At 35.1% G+C, this 21,728-nt stretch overlaps 1 protein-coding gene across 3 annotated transcripts in view; it reads right to left on the minus strand.

Annotated features, from left to right (window-relative positions):
• The window catches only part of TSC22D2 (TSC22 domain family member 2), a 49,731-nt gene that overhangs the window by 11,362 nt on the left and 16,641 nt on the right, over positions 1-21,728 (minus strand). Inside the window, exon 2 of one of the 3 annotated variants that reach the window (XM_060099535.1) lies at positions 11,420-11,554. The exons of the other annotated variants lie outside the window; for them this stretch is intronic. Within the exon in view, the coding sequence (XP_059955518.1) occupies positions 11,512-11,554 (43 nt within the window). The 3' untranslated portion in view covers positions 11,420-11,511. Of the gene's footprint in view, positions 1-11,419; positions 11,555-21,728 lie in introns of those variants that run through there. 3 annotated transcript variants of the gene reach the window in all.

The raw sequence follows: 21,728 nt of genomic DNA on the forward strand, positions 1-21,728 counted from the left end.
TTACTTCCTGGAGACTGGGAAAACAGTATTATGATTGACAATTATCTAGACTGAGATGTACACTGGTACCTGAGAGTAAAAAAAAGGAGAGGGATTAGAAAGGAATTTTGCCAACTGATGTCTAGTTCAGAATAACTGACAAAAACCTAAATAACATAGTTATACTGAAAAGTAATATAGTGGATGTATTGATAGTTTCATATATTCATTCCAGATATTCTAAAACCACTCCTTTAGTCTGCTGGGATAGAAGCTGATGGTTAACCAACTTCTAAAAACATCAGAATTTATGGGACCTCCCTGATGGTACAGGGGTTAAGACTCCACCCTTCCAATGCAGGGGGCAAGGGTTCGATTCCTGGTCAGGGAATTAAGAACTCACATGCCACGCGGCACAGCCATAAAATAAAATTAAAAATAAATAAATAAAAACATCAGAATTTAGTGATTAAAGTACTGTATACTTTAGTAAAAGATCTATGGTTTTCAATACTGATTTTAAGGACTATCTGTCCTACAAAGTACAAAAGTTTAATAGAAGTGAAAAATTCAATGAAAATCCTTAATATGCATGAAGACATTAAAAACACTTGAGTTCAAATTTCTCCAGCTGTGTTAGGAAAAGGATAAAGATTAAGAAAAAGCCTTCCAGGGAAAGGACTATGTTTAACAGCCATTTTGTAGTTAAGATCAGTTGTCCTTTAAAAGGTTAACAATATAGTATTCCTTCCCTTTGACTATGAGGAAATCACAGCACTTTCACCACCTAAGGAAATGTTCATGGTGTAAGTATATGAAAATGAACAAAACTGGAGAAAGAACATAATAAAAAAGAATGTCAAAGGACACCAAGCGGGGAAAGCAGCTGGGGGTGGGGGTTGTGGTGTGATGAATTGGGTGATTGTGACTGACATGTATACACTGATGTGTATAAAATGGATGACTAATAAGAACCTGCTGTATAAAAAAATAAGTAAAATAAAATTCAAAAAGAAAAAAAGAAGAATGTCAAGGGAAATAAAAACAAAAACGTAAAGCTCTTAAGATTTGCATTTCATTTTAGAGACCAACAAGCATTGAATAAATTTTCACTTGGCAGTGGGCCTATTATAAAAACAACCTACGTAGCTAAATTCATCTAACATTTCTAAAGTAACTCAGAATTCTTCAGCAATGACATACAAATGGGGCAAAGGGGGGAAAATCAGGAACTAGTCTAGTATAAATTTCTATTGCTAACCTGTACATTATCCCACCCCACTCCCTCCCAGTTCCAAATGCCTGCTCAACTTTTGAACTGGATAGCCTAAACTCCTTTAAGACCCTCCATGGTTTACTTTTACTCTCTTTGTTCATACTGTTTCTCACTCTCTAAGTACTTCTGTGGAAACTCTACCGTTCCTTTATAGATTCCAGCTCAAATATTTTCTCTTCTGTAAAGGCTTCTCTAACCCTTCCAGAAGTAGTACAGTAAGTCATGTTCCACACTACACTTATGGCACTAACCACACAGGCTATGTTTTAACAGTTGCTTCTATCTCCTACCAGACAAAGCTCTACTGGCTGTACAAAAATCTACCATGAGGCTGGCAGCCATTTAATAAAGAATGCCACGGATACTTGGACTCAAAAACTGTATACTTGGAATTTGAGTCCTAAATATATCACTCGCTACTCTGGGCCCCCTCCCTTTTTTTTTAGCTATGACATGAGGTAGCTGTATTGGATCAAGGCCACTTCCCACACTTAACGGCAAAACTGACTTTTTCCAAGCACTCCTTGGTATTTAATAAACATGGGTAATGCTATTATTTTAACTAAACTCAATAAATAATTGGGGAAACATCCCTTAATCTCATTCTTCATTTTCAGTCTGAAGCTACACTTGCCCTATGTCCTTGCTGCCTATAGTAACATCCAATCCATATACGTAGGTAATGCAAATTCCTTTGGAGGTAACAGGTCATAAATCCTGAACAAACTTTTGCCTCTTATTTCCTAATAGCCAAATCTCAGTAACATTTACCTTTCTAGGTGACATTTTTGTTAAAAAAAAAGTTCCAATCTGTCGCCTTTGCACATGCCCAGTACTCAACAAATACTGGGTGGAAGAACACGAACTTAGATAGTGTCCACCAGTGGGAAGATCACTAGATGTGGAATTAGCAAATACACATGGCAACTTGGCCTCGCCTCATATTTGCTGTGTCCGGAGGTAAGTTATTCTCATTGGGCTTTTTTTCTTTCATCATTAGTTTTAGAGACTTTTTATGAAACTTACTGTAACCACTCAAATGTGGTGTTTTGTGTATGTGTGTGTGGGGGGGGGGGGCAGGGTTAGTGAGAAGGAAGGATAGTAACACTCAAGACAGGTCTTAAAAAAGTTACCTAAGCAAGCAAAGGGGAATAAGGGATAGTAGGACACTGCCAAATGCTTGGTCACAGGGATTAAGCAAGGGAAAGTGAAAGTTTTTATAACTGAAGCACAGAGAGTCTGTGAGAAATCAGAGGGATGATAAATGAAAGAGACTCATCTATAACAAAGAAAATGCCAAGGATGACTGCAGTGTTTAGTATGGAGCAACTAAGGAGTGGGGAAATAGTTAATGTGTCACAGGAAGATGGTTAGATTTTTTGAGGGATGGGGAGTGAGTGGCAGAGAAACCTGAGATGAAAATGAGAAATTTGAAGTTACATTTGGGACTTTTGAATTTTGAGACATCTGGGATATAGATCATGGTGGAGAAATAAAGAAAGAAGGTTGAGAAATACGGAAACGTTGCTAGAAATAGGCATCTAGAACTCTAGAGTAATCTCTGGTGACGAGTCTGGATTTGAGAGTTATCAGAATGTGGTAGGTAGCTCAAATTGTGAGAGATGAGTTTGGTTAAAGAGTGAAGACAAATAAGGGCCAAAACACTGGAGGAGACTAGCAGGTGAAGAGTTGTAGAAGATGGGATGGGAAGAAACTACCCTTTCTTGGGAAAGCTAATTATTTCTTTTGCTGAATGGCCTCACATTTGCCTCTTCTTTCTCAAGCATTCCACGTACTATTTTTTTTTCAACTCAGCAGCTATTCTTTTTTTTTTCCCTTAAAAATTTCATTTATTTATTTGTTTATTTATTTATTTATTTATAGCTGTGTTGGGTCTTCGTTTCTGTGCGTGGGCTTTCTCTAGTTGCGGTGAGCGGGGGCCACTCTTCGTCGTGGTGCACGGTCCTCTCACTGTCGCGGCCTCTCTTGTTGTGGAGCACAAGCACCAGACGCATAGGCTCTATAGTTGTGGCTCACGGGCCTAGTTGCTCTGTGGCATGTGGGATCTTCCCAGACCAGGGCTCGAACCCGTGTCCCCTGCATTAGCAGGCAGATTCTCAACCACTGCGCCACCAAGGAAGCCCTCAGCAGCTATTCTTGAATAAATCCTCTCAATCCCATTTCCACGATGAGGCCTAACCAAATGAGTCAAAATGAGACTATCCCCTTGAATATTAAATGCCAAATACCAGTAAAGAGCACATAGATAATTTTTGCTCAGGTTATAGCTAATCTCTTCATTTATGTACATTTCTTGAAGATGCAGAGATACTATTTAAAATAGCTTTACAGAAAAAACATAATTCTATGGACAATATATTTGACAAAGCAAAATTAGCCACTAGAGTTATCTAAAACCCAGCTTTTGTTCCTAGGTTAATAATTAATCTTTCTTTGCCACCTTATGTCCCTTCCTAATCTGTCCCCAAAGTCCAAGGATAGTATATAAATGAAAATGGAGGTTATCAAGGAACTGTTTCAAAATAGGGATAAACCCAGAAGAATAAAAGTATCATGAGGTTTTTTTTTTTTTTTTTTTGCTGTACGCGGGCCTCTCACTGCTGTGGCCTCTCCCGTTGCGGAGCACAGGCTCCGGACACACAGGCTCCGCGGCCATGGCTCGCGGGCCCAGCCGCTCCGCGGCATGTGGGATCTTCCGGGATCGGGGCACGAACCCGTGTCCCCTGCATCGGCAGGCGGACTCTCAACCACTGCGCCACCAGGGAAGCCCTATCATGAGGTTTTTTAAAGAGATAGTTGCTTCATTAAGGGACGGCACCAAAGCACGGTCATTACCCTTCAATAAAATGAAGAGAATATTCTATCAGGGAAAAAAATCTGGTCTATTTTACTTTTAATAAACCAATGAATGTTTTGCATTTGCGATGTTTTAAAAATTTAGGTTGGTCTGGGTTTGAGCAAAGAATTAAATTGTTGACCTTCAACAAATACAAGAAAAGTACTGTGAAGAAATGCCCTAAAGAGTTAAAACTGTCTAGGTTATCACTTTACTACCACTTGGCCTAACTCTCTTTTGCTTTCTATTTCACTGTGGGGGTGAGACAGCTTACCTCTCAGCAGCTGCCAAAACAAAACGCTGAATTCTCAAAGAGTAATAAAGTGGTTTAAGAATACAGGCTTTAGAATTAGACAAGCTGGTTTTAAAATCCCAACTCCACTACTTACTAATGAGGTGATCCTACCAAGGTAACATACTGAAACCAGTTTCCTCATCTGTAAAATGGGGTCATGGTTGTACTACCTTAAAGGATTACTGTGAGGATTATATGAGACTTTTTCCAATAGTAGACCCCTAAAAAATTTTTGTTCCTTCAATTGTTTGGATCAATTTGGATTTTGACACTATATAAGGTCTACTATCCCAGTGTATCTTGGATTACAAATGAAGCAGTGACATACAAATAAAAATTATGATTAGTATTAGGAAACAACCTTTGTATTTATGTCTCACCCAAATAAAGAAATAATCCTAATTATGCTTTAAATTTACTTGATTTCTTTGTACTCAATCTAATGTTAAAGATTCAATGCAGTCACAAAATATATGCTAATAAAAATTGTTTGACTTGAGATTTAAACTTACATCAATATTTATTAAGCACAGCATTCTGTGGATTGAACATTAGTAAAATTCTTATTGATCCTCGATAGAATCTCAAAATTTCATTGTTCAGAATATAAATAATCTTAACTTACTGGGGGAAATTTTTCCAAAGGCCACTGAGATATAACTGAATTGGCTTAATTCAACATAAAAACTTCCAAAAAACTGTTTAGCTAAAACTATCTCATGCCTTTCTTTAGTGTTACATAACATTACAACAATAAATATTACTAAAAACAACTCAAAGGAGTGGGATAAAGTGTTGTTTTGCTTCTAAACCACATTTACTCTAGTTGAGAATCACTGCTTTAGAATTACCTAACTCAAAAAGGAATTCTGGTATAGGACAATAAAGAAAAGTATAAAGGAGCAGTATTATAAAACCTAAAGGGTTATAAGGTTTTTTTACTCAAGGAGAACTGTACTCAGATACGTACACTTTCAGTGGCAAAAAGTCTTTAACAGCTAACTACTTTTTCTCACTTCTTTCTTTTTTTTTTTTCCGCCGCTCAGCTTGAGGGATCTTAGTTCCCTAACCAGGGATTGAACCCGGGCCCCCGGCAGTGAATGCACCAAGTCCTAACTACTGGACCACCAAGGAATGCCCTTCTTCTTCTCATCTCAGTCTAGATCCACATCCTGGAACTATTCCAGGCAATAACAATTCTGTAAGACAGACATGGGTAATGGCAGAACTTTACAACAGTTTGTAGGCATCAATTTATGTAAAAATTTTATGATGATTTCTAGACTTACATCATGACTTGAAATTTGTTAAGTCAATTTAGATTCTAGAGATAAGAATGAAATGAAATGGGATGCTTTACCAACATAATCTTTGCTCTCTTCCTTTCTTGCCGATAGGCCCCATCCCTCTGACTCTTCCATAAATAATTGTTTTTGTTGTTTTCATTGAACTTTCTTCTCCCTTGAATTAAACCTTAAAGGCAGGAATTGTGTCCATCTCAAGGGTCTACTTATTGCAACACTCTGCATATAATTGATACTGAACATTTAATTGAAGAAAAAGATGGAATAAAACATACAGTATTTAATATATTATCTAATTATATTTTGTAAATTCAACATGAACTTATGTCAAGTTGAGCTTACTGTGCCAGGAAAAAGAGTTCAGAAATTAACCGGCTACTTAAACTATTAGAAACTAATTAAGGGTATCACTGGAACACAGTGAAAATGGGAAGACCTCCTGAGAATTTGTTTTTTTCCTCTCCCTGACAAACTCAGCTTAAATAAAAAGCCAATAAACCTTTTTGTGATGAAAGCATTTGATTGTTTCTCACTGAGAAGGAAGAAAGTATAACAGTTTTTTAAATATAATATAGGCAACTGAAGTAAGTAGAGAAACCGTCTAAGTTTGAGGAAAAGAAAAGTCTGAGCTCTATGGATTTTCAGGTTACTTCTGACAAAATTATGCCACTGAAACTTAGCAGTTCCATGTATGGAACGTGGTGATGACAAAGTCATAGTAGACTTTGTGGAAAATAAAGCGGACTTTAAAAACTCAATGATCTTTTGGATAAAAATCTTGACAAACGTCTTTTTACACTAGAATCATGGATTCAGGGGAAAATCTTTTTGTAAATCTAGTGAAGGCTTAATTGTATAATCACACTTCATAAATATCCATCTATGGGGTATTCCCCAATATTATTCTCTATAGACAGACAGAACTGAATCTAAAGGGAAAAAGTAAAAGAAACCAACAGCTATCCTGAAAGTGGAAAGAGGAGGCCAAAGACTTGCTGGTTTGGTCAAGTCAGAGAAAGAAGACAACTCAAACTGTCATGCCTTTAAGCATGTGTCATGAACAAGTAAAAGTTCTAAGTGAACTAGATACAGGATTCTGAAGAAATTCAGATGTACTTCACTCTTTTTACACTGGTGGATCAAAGCACATATAAAGGAGTCCCATGAAACTCTTACATCATCACTAGAATCAGTAATTTCGAAGAGGGGAAACATCCTTGCGATCTCTAAGATGTTAAGCAATGTCTCCTTATCCATTTTGAAAAAGAGCTTTAGAACTAAAACCGATGACTTAAGGCCATGAACTAGAACCCATATTCTTGATTATAGCAGATATGAAAACTAACAGAACTAACTAGAGAATATGCTTGGTTCAATGTTTCCATAGACTGTACTGCAGCTTACATTTTACATGAACCTAATCTCTTTCCTAAATCTTTTAAGTGATGGCAAGGTATTTTTCTGCTTCACATTTTAGATTCTCTGCTGTACAGGAAAGGTTTATAAAAGGTTTAAATATGAAATGGAAAAAGAAAGAAGACCAGGTTGCTAAGATAAACATCACTGGAGGTGTTCAGGCTAGATGACAACCTGGAAGGTGTGTTGCAGACATGATTCAAGTATGAGACAAGTGGTTGGAATAAATGACCATTAAATTCCCCTCCAACTCAGATTTATAATTCTAGACTCAGAAGATAAACTCGGAGGTGGTATCAAATAAAAGGGCTTTGGCTCTGGAGTCATACCAAGGTTTGAATCCCAACTCCATCATTTTTACGAGATGACCTCACACAAGTTATTTAGTCTCTTCAAAGGATAATAATAGGACCAGATGCTAGGATTCAGTGAGATAACCCATGAATGTCTGGCACATGGTAAGCACTTAATACGTTAACTATGTAATCTGTATTAGTAAGGTATAGCGGCCTAAATCTAAATGTCATAAAATACTCAAAGAATATTGACTTAGGAGTTAGGTGATTTACTTTTTACAGCTGACTCTTGCTTTTTAAGGAAATACACTATCAAATAAACATTAATCCCAGAATTTACAATTTAATGAAAGAGACAGACAAGTTAGAGGTGTGATAAATGCTCAGACCGGGCAAGATTATAGAGGGTGTTTTGGGAGCATATAATCAAGATCTAGGGTCAAGGAAAAATGTTTAGTAGAGGAAGTGCCACAGTTGGGTGGAGAAGAAAAGGATACACACACACAAATGTTCCAAGTAAAAAGAACAGCAGGTACAGTCAGTCACCTCAGAAAACTCAAATAATGAACGCCAGTTAGAAGTTTGTTGCAATTCCAATTAAGAAAGGACTGTGCCCTGAATAGCTGATGGGAGATATGAATATGCTGAAGAAATACTCAGGAGGTAGACATAGCAGCACTTTGTCATTAACTGGTTATGAAGGATCAGATAGCTATGAAAGTTGGCTGTGAAAAATCCGGGAAATTTGAACCTAAGGACAGATGCACAGGTAATGAGTTTGAGTGCCAGTTGCATATACATGGCTTCCTACAGCATATAGAGGACATCCAAAGCCACCTATATGCTCTTAGCATGATGAAGAACGTGAAGAGTGGGTCTGGACACCATCCTGAGTAAACCAATAATACTTAAAAGGACAAAAAGAAAGGAAAAGTCTGCCAAGGGGACTGAGAAGAAACCACCAGAGAGGTAGGAAGAAAAACTGGAAAGGACGGTTTCACAGTTGTCGAAATGTCAGTCCAAAATTCAAAACTTATATATATCAGGTATAAGCTTTGGACAAATGGACAAATATTTGGAACACTAAAAACTGTTTAAAAGCTACTTAACCATGATTGCAGCTATTAATATCCATGCATATGTGCTCAAAGTCTGGAAGGGAATATGTAAACACTAAGACAGCAATTGTGTTAAAACATGGATTAGGTGTAACTGTTCTTATTCTATTTCCCAAACTTCCATAGCTTAATTTTGAAAGGGGACATATATTACTACTAAAAAAGCTGGGGTACAAATATATTATCTGGAAGGGGACTTTTAATATAGGATTCTCATATTCTGATGACCTATTATGTTGTTTGTATATTTTCAATCAAGTTTATACTTGACCTGCAGTCTACTTCAATTTAACTGAAGAAAAAAAATTCTTATAGTTTTACTTGTTTTTGTTTTAAGCAGTACTATTATTGTAGATTTACCTTTAAGCCATATTTAGACTCAGGAACTTTATTAAAAACACTTAAAAATAGGGAAAAGGTTATAAGCTTTGGAGCTCATCTGAGGATAAAATTAAACCCATGAAAAGGATTTGCACAAAGTAGGTGCTCAATAAAAAAATCCATTTTTTCCCCCCTACAAATAAATTTTGCTGCAAAAATGTTTTAAAAGTAGACATAAAAGAGGTTTCTTTATAGAATTATTCACAACTAAGGGCAAATGTGATGTGGCTTAGTAGGGGGTTTTACATGTGATTCATGTCCCTATCCCAAGAAACATTCGCGGCTTGAAGTAGCTTTTTAAACTGTTTCCAGTGTTTGCTATTTATAAATCCTAAATATTAAAGGGTGAATTCCTTAATGGTTACAGTTAGTACAATACTATTCTAGTAAGTACTAAAACTTTTCTAATTATAAGCATTACATTTGAATGGAGGTTATTTTACAATACAATAAATGATTTTAGATAGTAAGCAACTTACCAAATTTTTTGGCAAGTGCTTTAAAAGATGGTTTTATAATGAGGATGACCCATTGCTATTAATACTTAAGTTCAAAGGAAATCAAATTTATGTATTCACATCTTCATACAACATGAAATTTTCCCTTATCCTTCAAGTTTTCCAGGGTTACTCCCTATACCTGAATACCAATTGAGAGCCCAGGCTCCACTTAGAAAGCTAGATTTCAATCCTAGTTCTACCACTTAATGGCTATGTGACCTGAAAAAGTTACTTAATCTCTCTAGGCTTTCAATTTTCTTCTCTATAAACTGAGGCTATTGATAGTATCTATACAACTGCTGTGAACATTAAATGAGATAACATGTGAAAAATACTTACTATGGTATCATGCTAAGTATTTTTACTTAGCAGTCCCTGACACACAGTAACCACTAAGTAGCAAAAAAAGCAACTACTCTGTGGAGAAATCCAATCAACACTTGAGCACAGAGACGGACAGAATGCAATTTCTAAACTAAAAGAAATTAGGCTCTGATTTGTTCTATCAGTCTAATGGTCACTTATAATAAACTAGCCTTGGAAAAATATCAGCAGGAGTTAACAGATCAGTGTATTCATTAAAAACTTTCTTCATAAGTCACATACTTGGGTGTCTAACAAGGCTTGTCCCTTAGACACAAACATTCACTAGCAATGTTACTCAACTGTTTTTGAAAACCTGGCAAATGCTCTGAACTTTTCACTGAAAACATACATAAAATTCTATCCAAAATTCCACAGGCTTCAGGATCCCCTGAAGGCCACCCACTGACTACTAAATATGGATATCCTACTAAAGAAATTAGAACGTATTTTCCTAACTACCAAAGTTATACAGATATATTGTACAAAATAAAAATGAAAAAAATATATAGAATAAGGGACAACAGTTTTGTTGTATTTCCTTCCAGACTACCATTGATAGTTATTACTGGTTTAAGAACCTTAAGTTTATATACAGAATATGATCAACACGAAGTCATGGAATACTATTGTCTGAAACAACTTAGAATATTATTCAAAAGATAGAACGGGTATGTATGTGTATAAGAGAATAACATATCTCTGGTTAAGAATAAGGTCAGAAATAGACATTGTAGCCTATTTAGATGATACTTTCAAATAACTCTGATAGACTTGTAGGATATGTGCACCATATTTTAATGAAAATATTAATTCTAATATTTTCTGTATAACCTTGGAAGTATAACTTAACCCAGATTCTTTTTCTTCATACACAAAATATGATGATCATCAGGTTGAAGATTATGATATCCTAATCTAAACAGTATTATCCTAATCTAAACTGTATTATTTTGAGAGTCCCCCTACAAAATACAGCTGTGTAAAACAAAGCAAAATACAGTTCTGAAAGGAAATGTTTTTTCAGGGCACACAAAAAATGTATATTGACTTCAAATATATCATTTTCATTTGATATTGTCATCTTAGATGTTCACAACTAGGAATTGAGAAAATTTCTTTGGCTTTTATTTTTAGAGACAGCAGGAAAAATGCCTTTTATTGAGAAAAATAAAATCCCACAAATAATATAACTATTTAAATTATATTTCATGGAGAAAATGGATGAAAATTTTTTATAAAAATAAAAGATTAATATATTATTTCTCAAATATCTCTTGGGATATTAACTAGAAGGTATATGGGGCCCCTAACTATATTGTAAGCATCTACAGCAGATGCAATAGCAATATTTAAATAATCTTACTATAATACAGGATGTCACTTTATTTTTTAAACTGATTATTAAACACCACTGCAAAGACAGGGTCTTGAGCCTCATGAGACTCTGAAAGAACTACATACTCCAAGTATTTAAAATTCCAAGTTTTAACTTATATATTTAATACTATACTCTTAAATTATACAATGTGCTCAGTTTGTTCATAAATATTCATCTCAATACAATAACATCAGGTATAATACATAAAATCTAATCCATTAAGTCTTACCAATTTATGACCTGATGAGACACTCTTGTGGACAACATTCAGTCCTTAGAAGCTAGAATAACCCTCCAACCATGTGAGGGCATCACAACTTTTAAACTTTCGGCTTTCGATCATTATTATGTCACATTCCTCCTCCGATGCTGAATTCTAAAAAAAATTCTAGCAAAGAGTTTAAGTAAATAAGTGTTTTAATCAAATAGCCTTTAGAAATCTTTTATAGCAAAGTTGTATGTTTTACCATGATTACACAACTGATATTTTGTACTTAAGTATTTTTTTTAATGTAAAATAATTTCATATTTGATATGGATACTTCAAACTTTAAATAACATGGACTTTCAGGCCATCAGAATACTTGTTAGTAAAGAGTCAAGTAGAAATGGAACCAATCAAAGGTTTAAGATCATGATCCAGAAATTATGATTTAACACCATAACTTGGTATAGACAGCTTTGTAGTCCTGCAGAATGGCACTTGAGTTCTACTGTTTGGTCCACATCCATATATGAATTTCTAGACTTATACAGCACAGGTGGCTGGATCAGTAATAATCTATATCATTCATTTAAATGCTCAAGAGAGCATTCAATTTTTACACCTAAATCCTAGTCTATCTCTATCACCCCCAATTTTAAAATTAGAGAACATGATGGAAAGAATGAAATTTTATTATGTGTTTTATATAATAGATATAACAATGTATCCTATTCAGGAGTAATCCTACTGCTCATCTGCGTATGGGCATGGAAGAAAATTGGGGGTAGGAGGATTTAATAATGGTAAAACTTACTTCCTTAAGAATATAATCTTACATTTATTAAATTTTTTTAAAAAGCTTTCAATTGGGCACTTATTTTAATCGCTGGAAGGTAATATTGGTAACATTTTCTGTTTGATAAGAATGCTGATTTATATTTTTAGTTGCCAGTAATCCACAGAAAAGGCAACCCACATATTTATGGGCATATTTTTACCTACATTAACCCCCTAAATAAAATGGCATAATGGGGTGAGGGGGAGGGGGAAAGGAGGAGGCCCTTATTCAAGAAGATTAATATGTGCAAACCGATAGAAAACTCAAAGACAGCATCGTAAAGGAAACTCTGCAGCCATCTCTCCAGAGATATCTGACCCAAATACAGGGGGATGGAGTTACGCTGTTATAGATTTTAACTTTTAATGGAAATTTTCTATTAAACACACATGGTCATTTAAAAGTCTTCTATACAATCTGAAGATCTATTAGAATTTTTCCAATGTACAAATATAATCTTTCCAAATGTAATCTCATGACACATTTGACTTCAATAAAACCACACAACTACATTCTAAGGCTGTGCTTTGAAAAGACAATAATCACCTGGTGAAGGCAAAAATCCATATTTATTTGGATAAATAATAGTGTAAGGTTGTGGTCATTTCATCAACATTATTACCAAAGTGTTTTTAGAAAGTTTTTATGCAACTCTTGTCTCCTATTAACCAAAATACTACCATAATTTAAAAAACAAAAGAAGATACTTTAATGATTTACTCTTTTGAGGGACAAGTCTCATGAGAAGATACAATACTTATTTAGCAAAGTAAATGCTTCCTGAGATATATCTATCAGTAATGCTGGTAATTTGCTTGTCTGTAAGGCTTTGATGAACTGGTCATTTAAAGGGCAGACTACTCGTTCCTTTATTAAAGGACCTGCCAACAACAAGCACTGTTATGATAAATGCCTGGGAAAAAAAATCTTTGGAAGACAGAATTAAACCAGCCATATAAAGCAGACTTAGTTATTTTACTGTGAAGCTTATAAAAAAGATAATTTTAAGGGTGTGTGCACCATACAAATGTACAGGAAATTTAGGACATAAGAGCTGTATACACTGAAAGTATGTAAAACTTCTGTATCAAATTTTTCCCGAGCATGCATTTTCAAAATTAGCTGTTACCGAGTAAAAGGCTCACAAGTGAAGAGTTTCAATCACTAAATTCCAACATGTAAGAAATCCTTATTAAAAATCTGAAATAGGGCTTCCCTGGTGGCGTAGTGGTTGAGAGTCCGCCTGCCGATGCAGGGGACACGGGTTCGTGCCCCGGTCCGGGAAGATCCCACATGCCGCAGAGCAGCTGGGCCCGTGAGCCATGGCCGCTGAGCCTGCACGTCCGGAGCCTGTGCTCCGCAACGGGGGAGGCCACAACAGTGAGAGGCCCGCATAGAGCAAAAAAAAAAAAAAACCAAAAAAAAAAAAAATCTGAAATAAAACTGAGTAACTGAAGTGCTTGTGGATGAGTAACAGAGTTAAGATAAATTAGATATCCTTTAAAATTTAACTTAAAATTAGAATTCTCCTAAAAATGAATATTTATTTAGAAAGCTGTTTTAATATATCAATCATAATCTTGAATCTCTGGCAAGATTGCTATCAAAAACAAATCTTGAACATTTCCTATAGATATCATTTCATTCTTTTAATTGCTGAGGAAAAAAATCCCATTTAACTGAGAATGTGCTATTGAAAGTTCTTATAGTATAGTCCAGCAAGAACTAAGCTTAAGTTTACCATTATTTAGCTTATTTTATGGCAAACTTATATTAATAGAACCAAAGAGTGAGCACAGGGGCAAAGAGGTAGATGACTTGCAATTTCCAAGTCATTATTTGAAAACTGATATGTGAAATCAGACAAACCTATACCTAAGAGTTCCTAAAGGAACTTGCTATTTATCTGAATGAATGCGCTTACCTTCTTTTGGTACAAAATTTCACTTTCAAAGTGTAAAACACATTTCTTTAAAAAGTTTACTACACTGTTTTGAGAATTCTTAGACATTATATAGATGAATGCTTGCTTCTGTAAAGGTCAGAAATGCTTATTTTTTAATGGTGAAAAGGGGAAAATGGGGCAACCCTGCATGCCCCTGATAATTACATATAGTCTTTCCATATGTATTGGAGAAATGAGGCTAGAAATATCAAAGATAAACTTATGGAAAAAAATTAGCTCAAACGTACCTAACAGAATAAGGACACTGACACACAGTGTTCCAAGAAACTCACATATAAAAAGACATACACAATTATAGGAAACTTGTACCTGTGGTTGAGCCAAGATAAGATATAATTTAAGACAATGATCAGTTATGTTAAAAACTTTAAAAAAAGATGTTTAGCATTTTATGTATTGTATGAAATGCACCTACTGGTGGAAGATAGGCAAGAATTTCATTAATGCAGCTTTGAAAAAGAGCTCTAACAAGATAGTGATAGATATTTTTAACAGATCATGTTTATTCACAAATGATTCATACTCTTCTTTCTTTCAAAAGGAGTAGAAACAGCTTATAGAGAGGATATCAAAAAAAGAAAAAAAAAGGAAATTGAAATTGGGGGTGGGAGAAGATAAAAATGGAAAAACAAAGTAAGCAGAAGCAAGTTGTGTGTTACTCAAATATATGCAATAAGGTCCTGCAGGCTTTGTTAACACAGAGCTATATATTTGACTTCGAGCTCTTGTTAATAACAGTTAACATAAAAGAAATATAACTGTTCTCAAAATTTAAAATATCAACACGTGTTACGCCTAAGAGTTAACGTCTAACTTCTTGAAACAAACTATGTTATGACCATCCCAGACATACATTTAGCAACATTTTCTGGACTAAGTTAGCAATATCTAAGAAACAGCTGCTGTAAATACAGAAATTTTCTGAAGATTAATGGTTAGTAGTAACTGTGAACACGAGTGGGATTAGTCAGACACAACAACTCTTTTTCCCTTCCTGTTCTCCTTCTAATAGTGTGTAGGTCTAGAAAGAGAATACCTTCTTTATCTTGATATTACCACTAGCAGACATGTATTAATAGAAAGATGTTTTTGGCTTCCAGGACACAGGTTACAGCACCACTATTTCTGGGCCAAATATTACAATTAAAAACCGAAAAAAATACAATGAGCACCTTCCAAATTTTTTAGTATTCATCACCGAGGATCTTCAAACTTTGACAATAACCAGGAAACAAAACAGCATAAAAATGCTATTTCTTGAGGATATTTATCAATGAATACACATTCTAAATTATTACCCCCTATTTAAATTTACTTGTCAAATGTGGAAAATATTTTAGAAGTTGTCAAGTGAAGCCTAAACACAGAAGCTAATTTCTGGTAAGCAAATGCATTTAAATGCTCTATATCCATCACAAAAATCTAATACATTTCCTGATTTGCGTGATTTAGAATATTAGTACAAGTGCACGCACACACACAAAGAATGTCGGCTAGAATAGAGTCAGTCATTTCTCTCGTCTAACTACCTACCAACCCAAATCTTAATGAAAACAAAATATTAAAATAATTCCACTTAATATTTCTTTCTTCTCAATAGGCTGCCAAAACTATCTGCAGGTTTAAATACATAGAAGAGGTATGAGTTCATACTTTTAAATTGTTGAAGAACTAGAATGGAAAAAACCCCAAACAGATGTTATATGGTTGTTCTGGTTCAATAATTTCAGACTATATTTAAATTTCCTTCTCATCTGAACAAGTTCAGTAAGAGTCTTTTCTTAAAAAGCTTTGCTACAGAGTTCTAGATTCTTCAGGAAAAAAATAAGATGGGTCTAGCAAATTATACACACACGTTTCTGTTCTGTTCAAAGGGTTGGTTTACTTAAAACCCATCTGGTGAAAAGTTAAAATACAACAATAACAAAGAGACCTTACCAACTATTTCTGAGTTTTTTAATTGTTTCTCAAATTTCATCCTGAAAATAATTAACAAGACCTCTCAGAGTAGGTAGGCTGTGGTGACTTATGTAGAGAAAATTTACTAACTAAAGAAGAAGGTGGTAAGCACATGAACAGAAGCATGTAACAGTGGATGAGCAGTTAATAATTTCTCATCACCAATTCTGAAGCCCAGTCATGTGCTGAAAATAATATCAGCATGTCAGGTGAGAGGAGAAGAAATGCTTAGGATCCACTGAAACACCACTTCAAACAATGAGATACATATCTATGGTTAAAAATCTGGCAGCAGACAACCCACCTTAGGCAACTATCACAATAAAACTAGGAGGATACAACAGACCATAAAGGATAGCAGTCACATACTTTGTGAACCCAAGTGGTGAGTAAAAAATGTCTTCAAATCATACTACTTTTTCTCAACTCAAGATAATTAAAATCCCTATTTAATACATATGTACAAAAATCACAGTACAGGGGCTTCCCTGGTGGCGCAGGGGACACGGGTTCATGTCCCGGTCCGGGAAGATCCCACATGCCGTGGAGCGGTTGGGCCCGTGAGCCATGGCCGCTGAGCCTGCACGTCCAGAGCCTGTGCTCCGCAACGGGAGAGGCCACAACAGTGAGAGGCCCGTGTACCGCAAAAAAAAAAAAAAAAAAAAATCACAGTACAGAAAAAACTAGTACAAGAATATACCTCAATTTCTGTTCTAAGGGATATACCCACATTAATATCCACATGTTCTTCTTCTCTTGCCACCCCCTACTAAACTTTGAGAAATAAAAGACTCCTTAAAAATTTCTCTAATCCCAGTAGTTGTTTTAGCTGGATTTTAGGCAGTACTCCCTTTCCTCTCTCTTCTCCCCAGCCCCTATAATACAGACTAGTTAAGCAGATGCATTTTTTCCCAGTATTTCATCCAGAACCTTAGCACTTCCTTTTTTGGTGAATATTTAAACAATCTTAAAGGAGGCTAATAGAAGTGAAGTACTTACTTATTTATATAAGACAGGAGGAAAGAAGACAGGTGTTTCATAATTAAATGTAATCTGTGATCTTGTTTAGGCTCTTGGATCAGGTAAAAAATGGTCACGAATGAGATTATTGGGAAAACTGGCAAAAGTGTGAACATGAACTGTATGTTACATATTAGATAATAGTCTAACAAGTCTGAATTTGGTAATTATACTATTTTTTACATAATAGGAAACATATGCTAAAGTATTTTGGGGTTAATAGACATGCTATCTGCAAGTTACTCTTAAATGGTTCCTAAATAATATGTTAGGATGATAAAGCAAATATGCCTAAATGTTAACAAATGGTGAACTTGGTAAGATTATTGAAAATTAAAAATTTTTTCAAAACAGAGACTCAAATATTTTCCCTTCTTTTTGGTTAGGAAATAATATTCTTAGAATCTTCTAGTCTCTAAGACCACTTATCTTCTTCAAAGTTTCTGTTGTTCTCTAAATGTAGGTAGTGCTGCCCAAGGTTCTGGCTTGACCCTTTTTCCCTACTCTGTTCTTAGGAAATGTTAGCCCTTCCTAAAGCTTGAACTCTAAAATAAAGTAATAATATAAACAAAGAAACAAATAAAAGATTCTTCAATCTATTCTAGGCTTAACCTCTCTACCAAGCTGCAAGTCTGCAGCTAAAGCTGTACCCTGAGTATTTACTTCCACTTTGACTTTCCACTGGCTCTTCCGACTCAAAACAAAATCTCATCACTATTTTCTCCTTCCCAAACCAACGATTTCGCTAATACTTCCTAATGGTACCACCATTCCCTCAATTAGGTCTGACACGTTGGAGTCAAATTTGACTGCTTCCCTATCATATCCAATCAGTAGCAAAATTCTTTAATTCTAACCTTCTGATAACCATTCTTTCCTCAGCTCCATTGCCTAATTCAGACCTTCATCACCTTTCTAGTATCTCTGATCTCTATCCAATCCACCATTTCTTCTCTGTTGTCTTCAAATGTTTTATGCACCAATCAAATTTAACCATCCTTATCACATATGCCCTGTACTTCCACAGTGGTTCACAGTATTTCCTCTAACTGGAAGGTGTCCTTTCACTCTGCATGACCAAATTCTACCCAATCATTGGTTTCCCAATTTGTGGTCACCACTTAATTGTCTCTGACATGGGAATTCTTTCCTAATAGAGAATAGTTTGTTAGCCTTCCATTCCTTAAGGAAATTCACAGCTCTTTGAGGTTTTCTTACAACAAAGACAAAACAGAAGTAAAGCAGATCAATTTCAAAACTTTTCTTACCTCTTTTCTTTTTTCCTTTAGAATTAAGTGGTGGGGCAATAAAACTCCACACGGTAGGGATTTTGAAAGTAACTGGCTCTAAACCTCAAAGTCAAACATTCCTGATTAATAGGATGACAGCTTTATTATTTCTAGTGATTGGCGAGACTATTTCCCTGGGGGCCCATCTCCTTTCAGAAAGTAAGCTCAAGCCTGTCTCTTCAAACACCCACCTGGCTGTCCAGGTGGAATATAAAGAAAGTAGATTTTCTAGTTAGCTTTGTATTTAGAGTAACTATCCTATAGAAATGGAGTACAACAGGTCTGTCACCATCTTTTCCTATTCATTCTAGTCAGATAAATATTGCCTCAAATTACATTAGCTTTTGTCGCAGGCTTGTCACTTGCTCACTAATTACTGTGAAATGCAGCCAACTAGTATCTAGGTACTGTTTACTCTACCTGTTCAACTTACGTTTCAACCTCCCTGAATTTACATACACGTTCTTTCACTTTCTTAATTGCTGCACATACTTTAGACTGTTAAATTCACAAATGCTATCATCCAGTAATAGCTATGACTTCCTGCTTTAACGTCATCTGAACATTTTATAAGCATGTTCTTAGGTTTTCATCTAAATCTGAGATCCAGTCCTAAAAAGATGACAGGCCATTAAAAACTTTTCCTCTAATTTTTAGCATCTCTGATTATCCTCTACTAGATACCCTTAACTGAAATTGGTCAAAATATAATCAGATAATAAATTATGTAATTAGTAGGTACAAATTCTTAGGAAGTATATTTGGTGTGGTTACATAACAGTTTGGGCCTATATCCTCAAGGTACTTAGAGTATAATTATTAGGAGAGAACATTTAACCAGTAACAATCTCTTAACAAGTAACCCACCATGGTGATTCTTTAAAATTATGTAGTTCAGATCCACTATGCAGAAACATATAGATGAACCTCAAACATAATACTGGATAAAAGAGGACACAAAATACATAGTGTATGATTCCACTTACTGCAAGTTAAGATAGAGGAGGGAAATAATAGGAAGGGGGCACGAAGGGGTCATGAAGAGCTTATACTACTGTATCTTGATCTGGGTGCTAGTCACACAGATGTGTTCAGTTTGAGCTGTACATTTATGAACAGTGGCCTTTTCTGATACAAAATATACTTCAATAAAAAGATTTTTCAAAAGTCATTAGCACCGAGCATTCAAAAACTAGATTATCCAAATTCTGAAACCTGAGTTTTTACCATCTGGGTTAACAAGTGGGTGTTAATGATGTATCCAAGCTCCCTGGAGTATGAGCGAAACAAAACAAATTGTGTCTTAGGAGTAGTTTAGTTCTGATTTACCTCTTACTTCAAAAATGAAATCTCACAATGACAGGAAATACTGGATGCCTTTTCTAACACAAAATACTGGAGGTTATTTAACAAGAACATTTTAATGCAACAATTGTGAAACTAGATGTAAATAGATGTAAGTAATCACTATAAAGACTTAATTTAACTGAAATCATCAAGTATCTAGAAGAAGACATAAACTTACTCAGACATTCATTTTAAGTTAATAATTCAGGTATACTACTTTCCTTATTCATTTCTCTTTAAATATTGGTGCTATCATGAGGAAGGACAAGCTGACTCAAAGGGATGGTGCACCTAGCAACTGTTACTCTCATTTGTTAACTATATTTAAGTATTTTCTTCATTGGGGCAGAAACTCTTTTAAGTGTTTATCAATAAGGATAAATCCTTACAAGCTACCTGATTTCTTCCTTTAGTCTACCTGAGGTAAAGTTTCTTCCCTCTAGTACTCCTTTACCTTACTGACCTGATATTTACAAGAAGGTAAAGTTGTTTGCTATAAATTCTTACCCTTAGCTTTTACAGACAAAGGACTCCCAATGAGAACCTGCTCCCCAGTGATCATCAGGATAGGTTTCTAAACTAATTCTGTCGATATAACAAAGTAATGCCAATAATGATTAAGTCTGGGAAGCTGTGTTTTAAAGAAGAAAAAACAAGAAGTCAGATTTTCAAGTTACTATTCTGAAATGCCAATAGGCTAGGCTATCACTAAAAATTGGCACAGGGCTTAAAAGCTTTCTGGAGAGTAAGATAATATCCAGAAAGCTACATTATTCATTTTAATAAACAGTCAATGCAAATAATCTGGGCTCCCTGTATTATTTTAGCTATCAGTATCTATTATTCTTATATTTGATGATGATTTCAGCTGACTGATTCCCTGATGACTCTGCAAATGACAAATGCAGAAGACAGAAAATGATGGCTCCTACAGGAAAAGGGGAAGGAAGGCTTGACAGGAGCTTCGACTTTAGTATTATAACTGAATAAAACATTGGGTATCAATGGAAAGAGAGAATATCTAAATATAGGCAGAAGCAGACTGAGGGAAAGCTTCTCAACTTGCTAACTCTAATTTAAATAGTGGAGAAAACAAAGGGGCCTTTAGAGAGCTCTAAGTCAATGTGAGGAAGGTATACTAGTTACTTATATTTTGATTAAAAGATAGTCTGCTGAAAGAATTCTGGGGAAAAAAAGACACCAGTCTTTCAAGTAAGGCAAAAACCAAGAATCTTCAGATATCTAGGGCAGGTTTAATACAAATTGGCACAGGGCTTAAAAGCTGCCCCTACTGAAAATGATTTCTAAGATTTCATAAACAGGAGCCTGAAATATGGTATATACCACATTGATAGGCAAATTTATACCTCTTAAGTAGATGATGTAAGGAATTTATAGTCCCTTAAATCTCTGAATGGTTCTATTTAATAGAATCATCCTTGAAAAATACTGATAATTGCCAAATTATTAATGATATTTTAAAAATCTTAAATTTATAAGTCAAAAATGAACAAGGCAGCTTGGTGAGATAGTTTTCAAAGCTTAACACACATTAATCTTCAACCCCTGTCTGCGAAGAAAACGAATAAACAGTCCCACAATACTTTATTAGCTCATAACCTATTAAGAAGTTTGCAGATACCTGCCAACTGAAGTTGTAGATGGTTAGAACTAATAAGGCCAGCCACTACTGCTCTTCTCAACTGAAAATTAATTAAGCTAGTTGAAAAGCTAAAAGGAAGCCACTAGTCAGTTTCTACTGCGTTGGGCTTGTCACCTTGGTACCAACATGCCAACTTACAGTGAAGAATGGCTGATATAGAATATAAGTTTTGATTATATTTTGGCACTAACACACTATAGACAAGTATCCAAGTATCTGTTAAAATTCTTTGGTTCTGGACAAGAGGCTCCAAGGAGAAGAGAAAATATTTTCAA

This window comes from Mesoplodon densirostris, chromosome 5 (assembly GCF_025265405.1).
Source record: "Mesoplodon densirostris isolate mMesDen1 chromosome 5, mMesDen1 primary haplotype, whole genome shotgun sequence".
Classification (NCBI taxonomy): domain Eukaryota; kingdom Metazoa; phylum Chordata; class Mammalia; order Artiodactyla; family Ziphiidae; genus Mesoplodon; species Mesoplodon densirostris.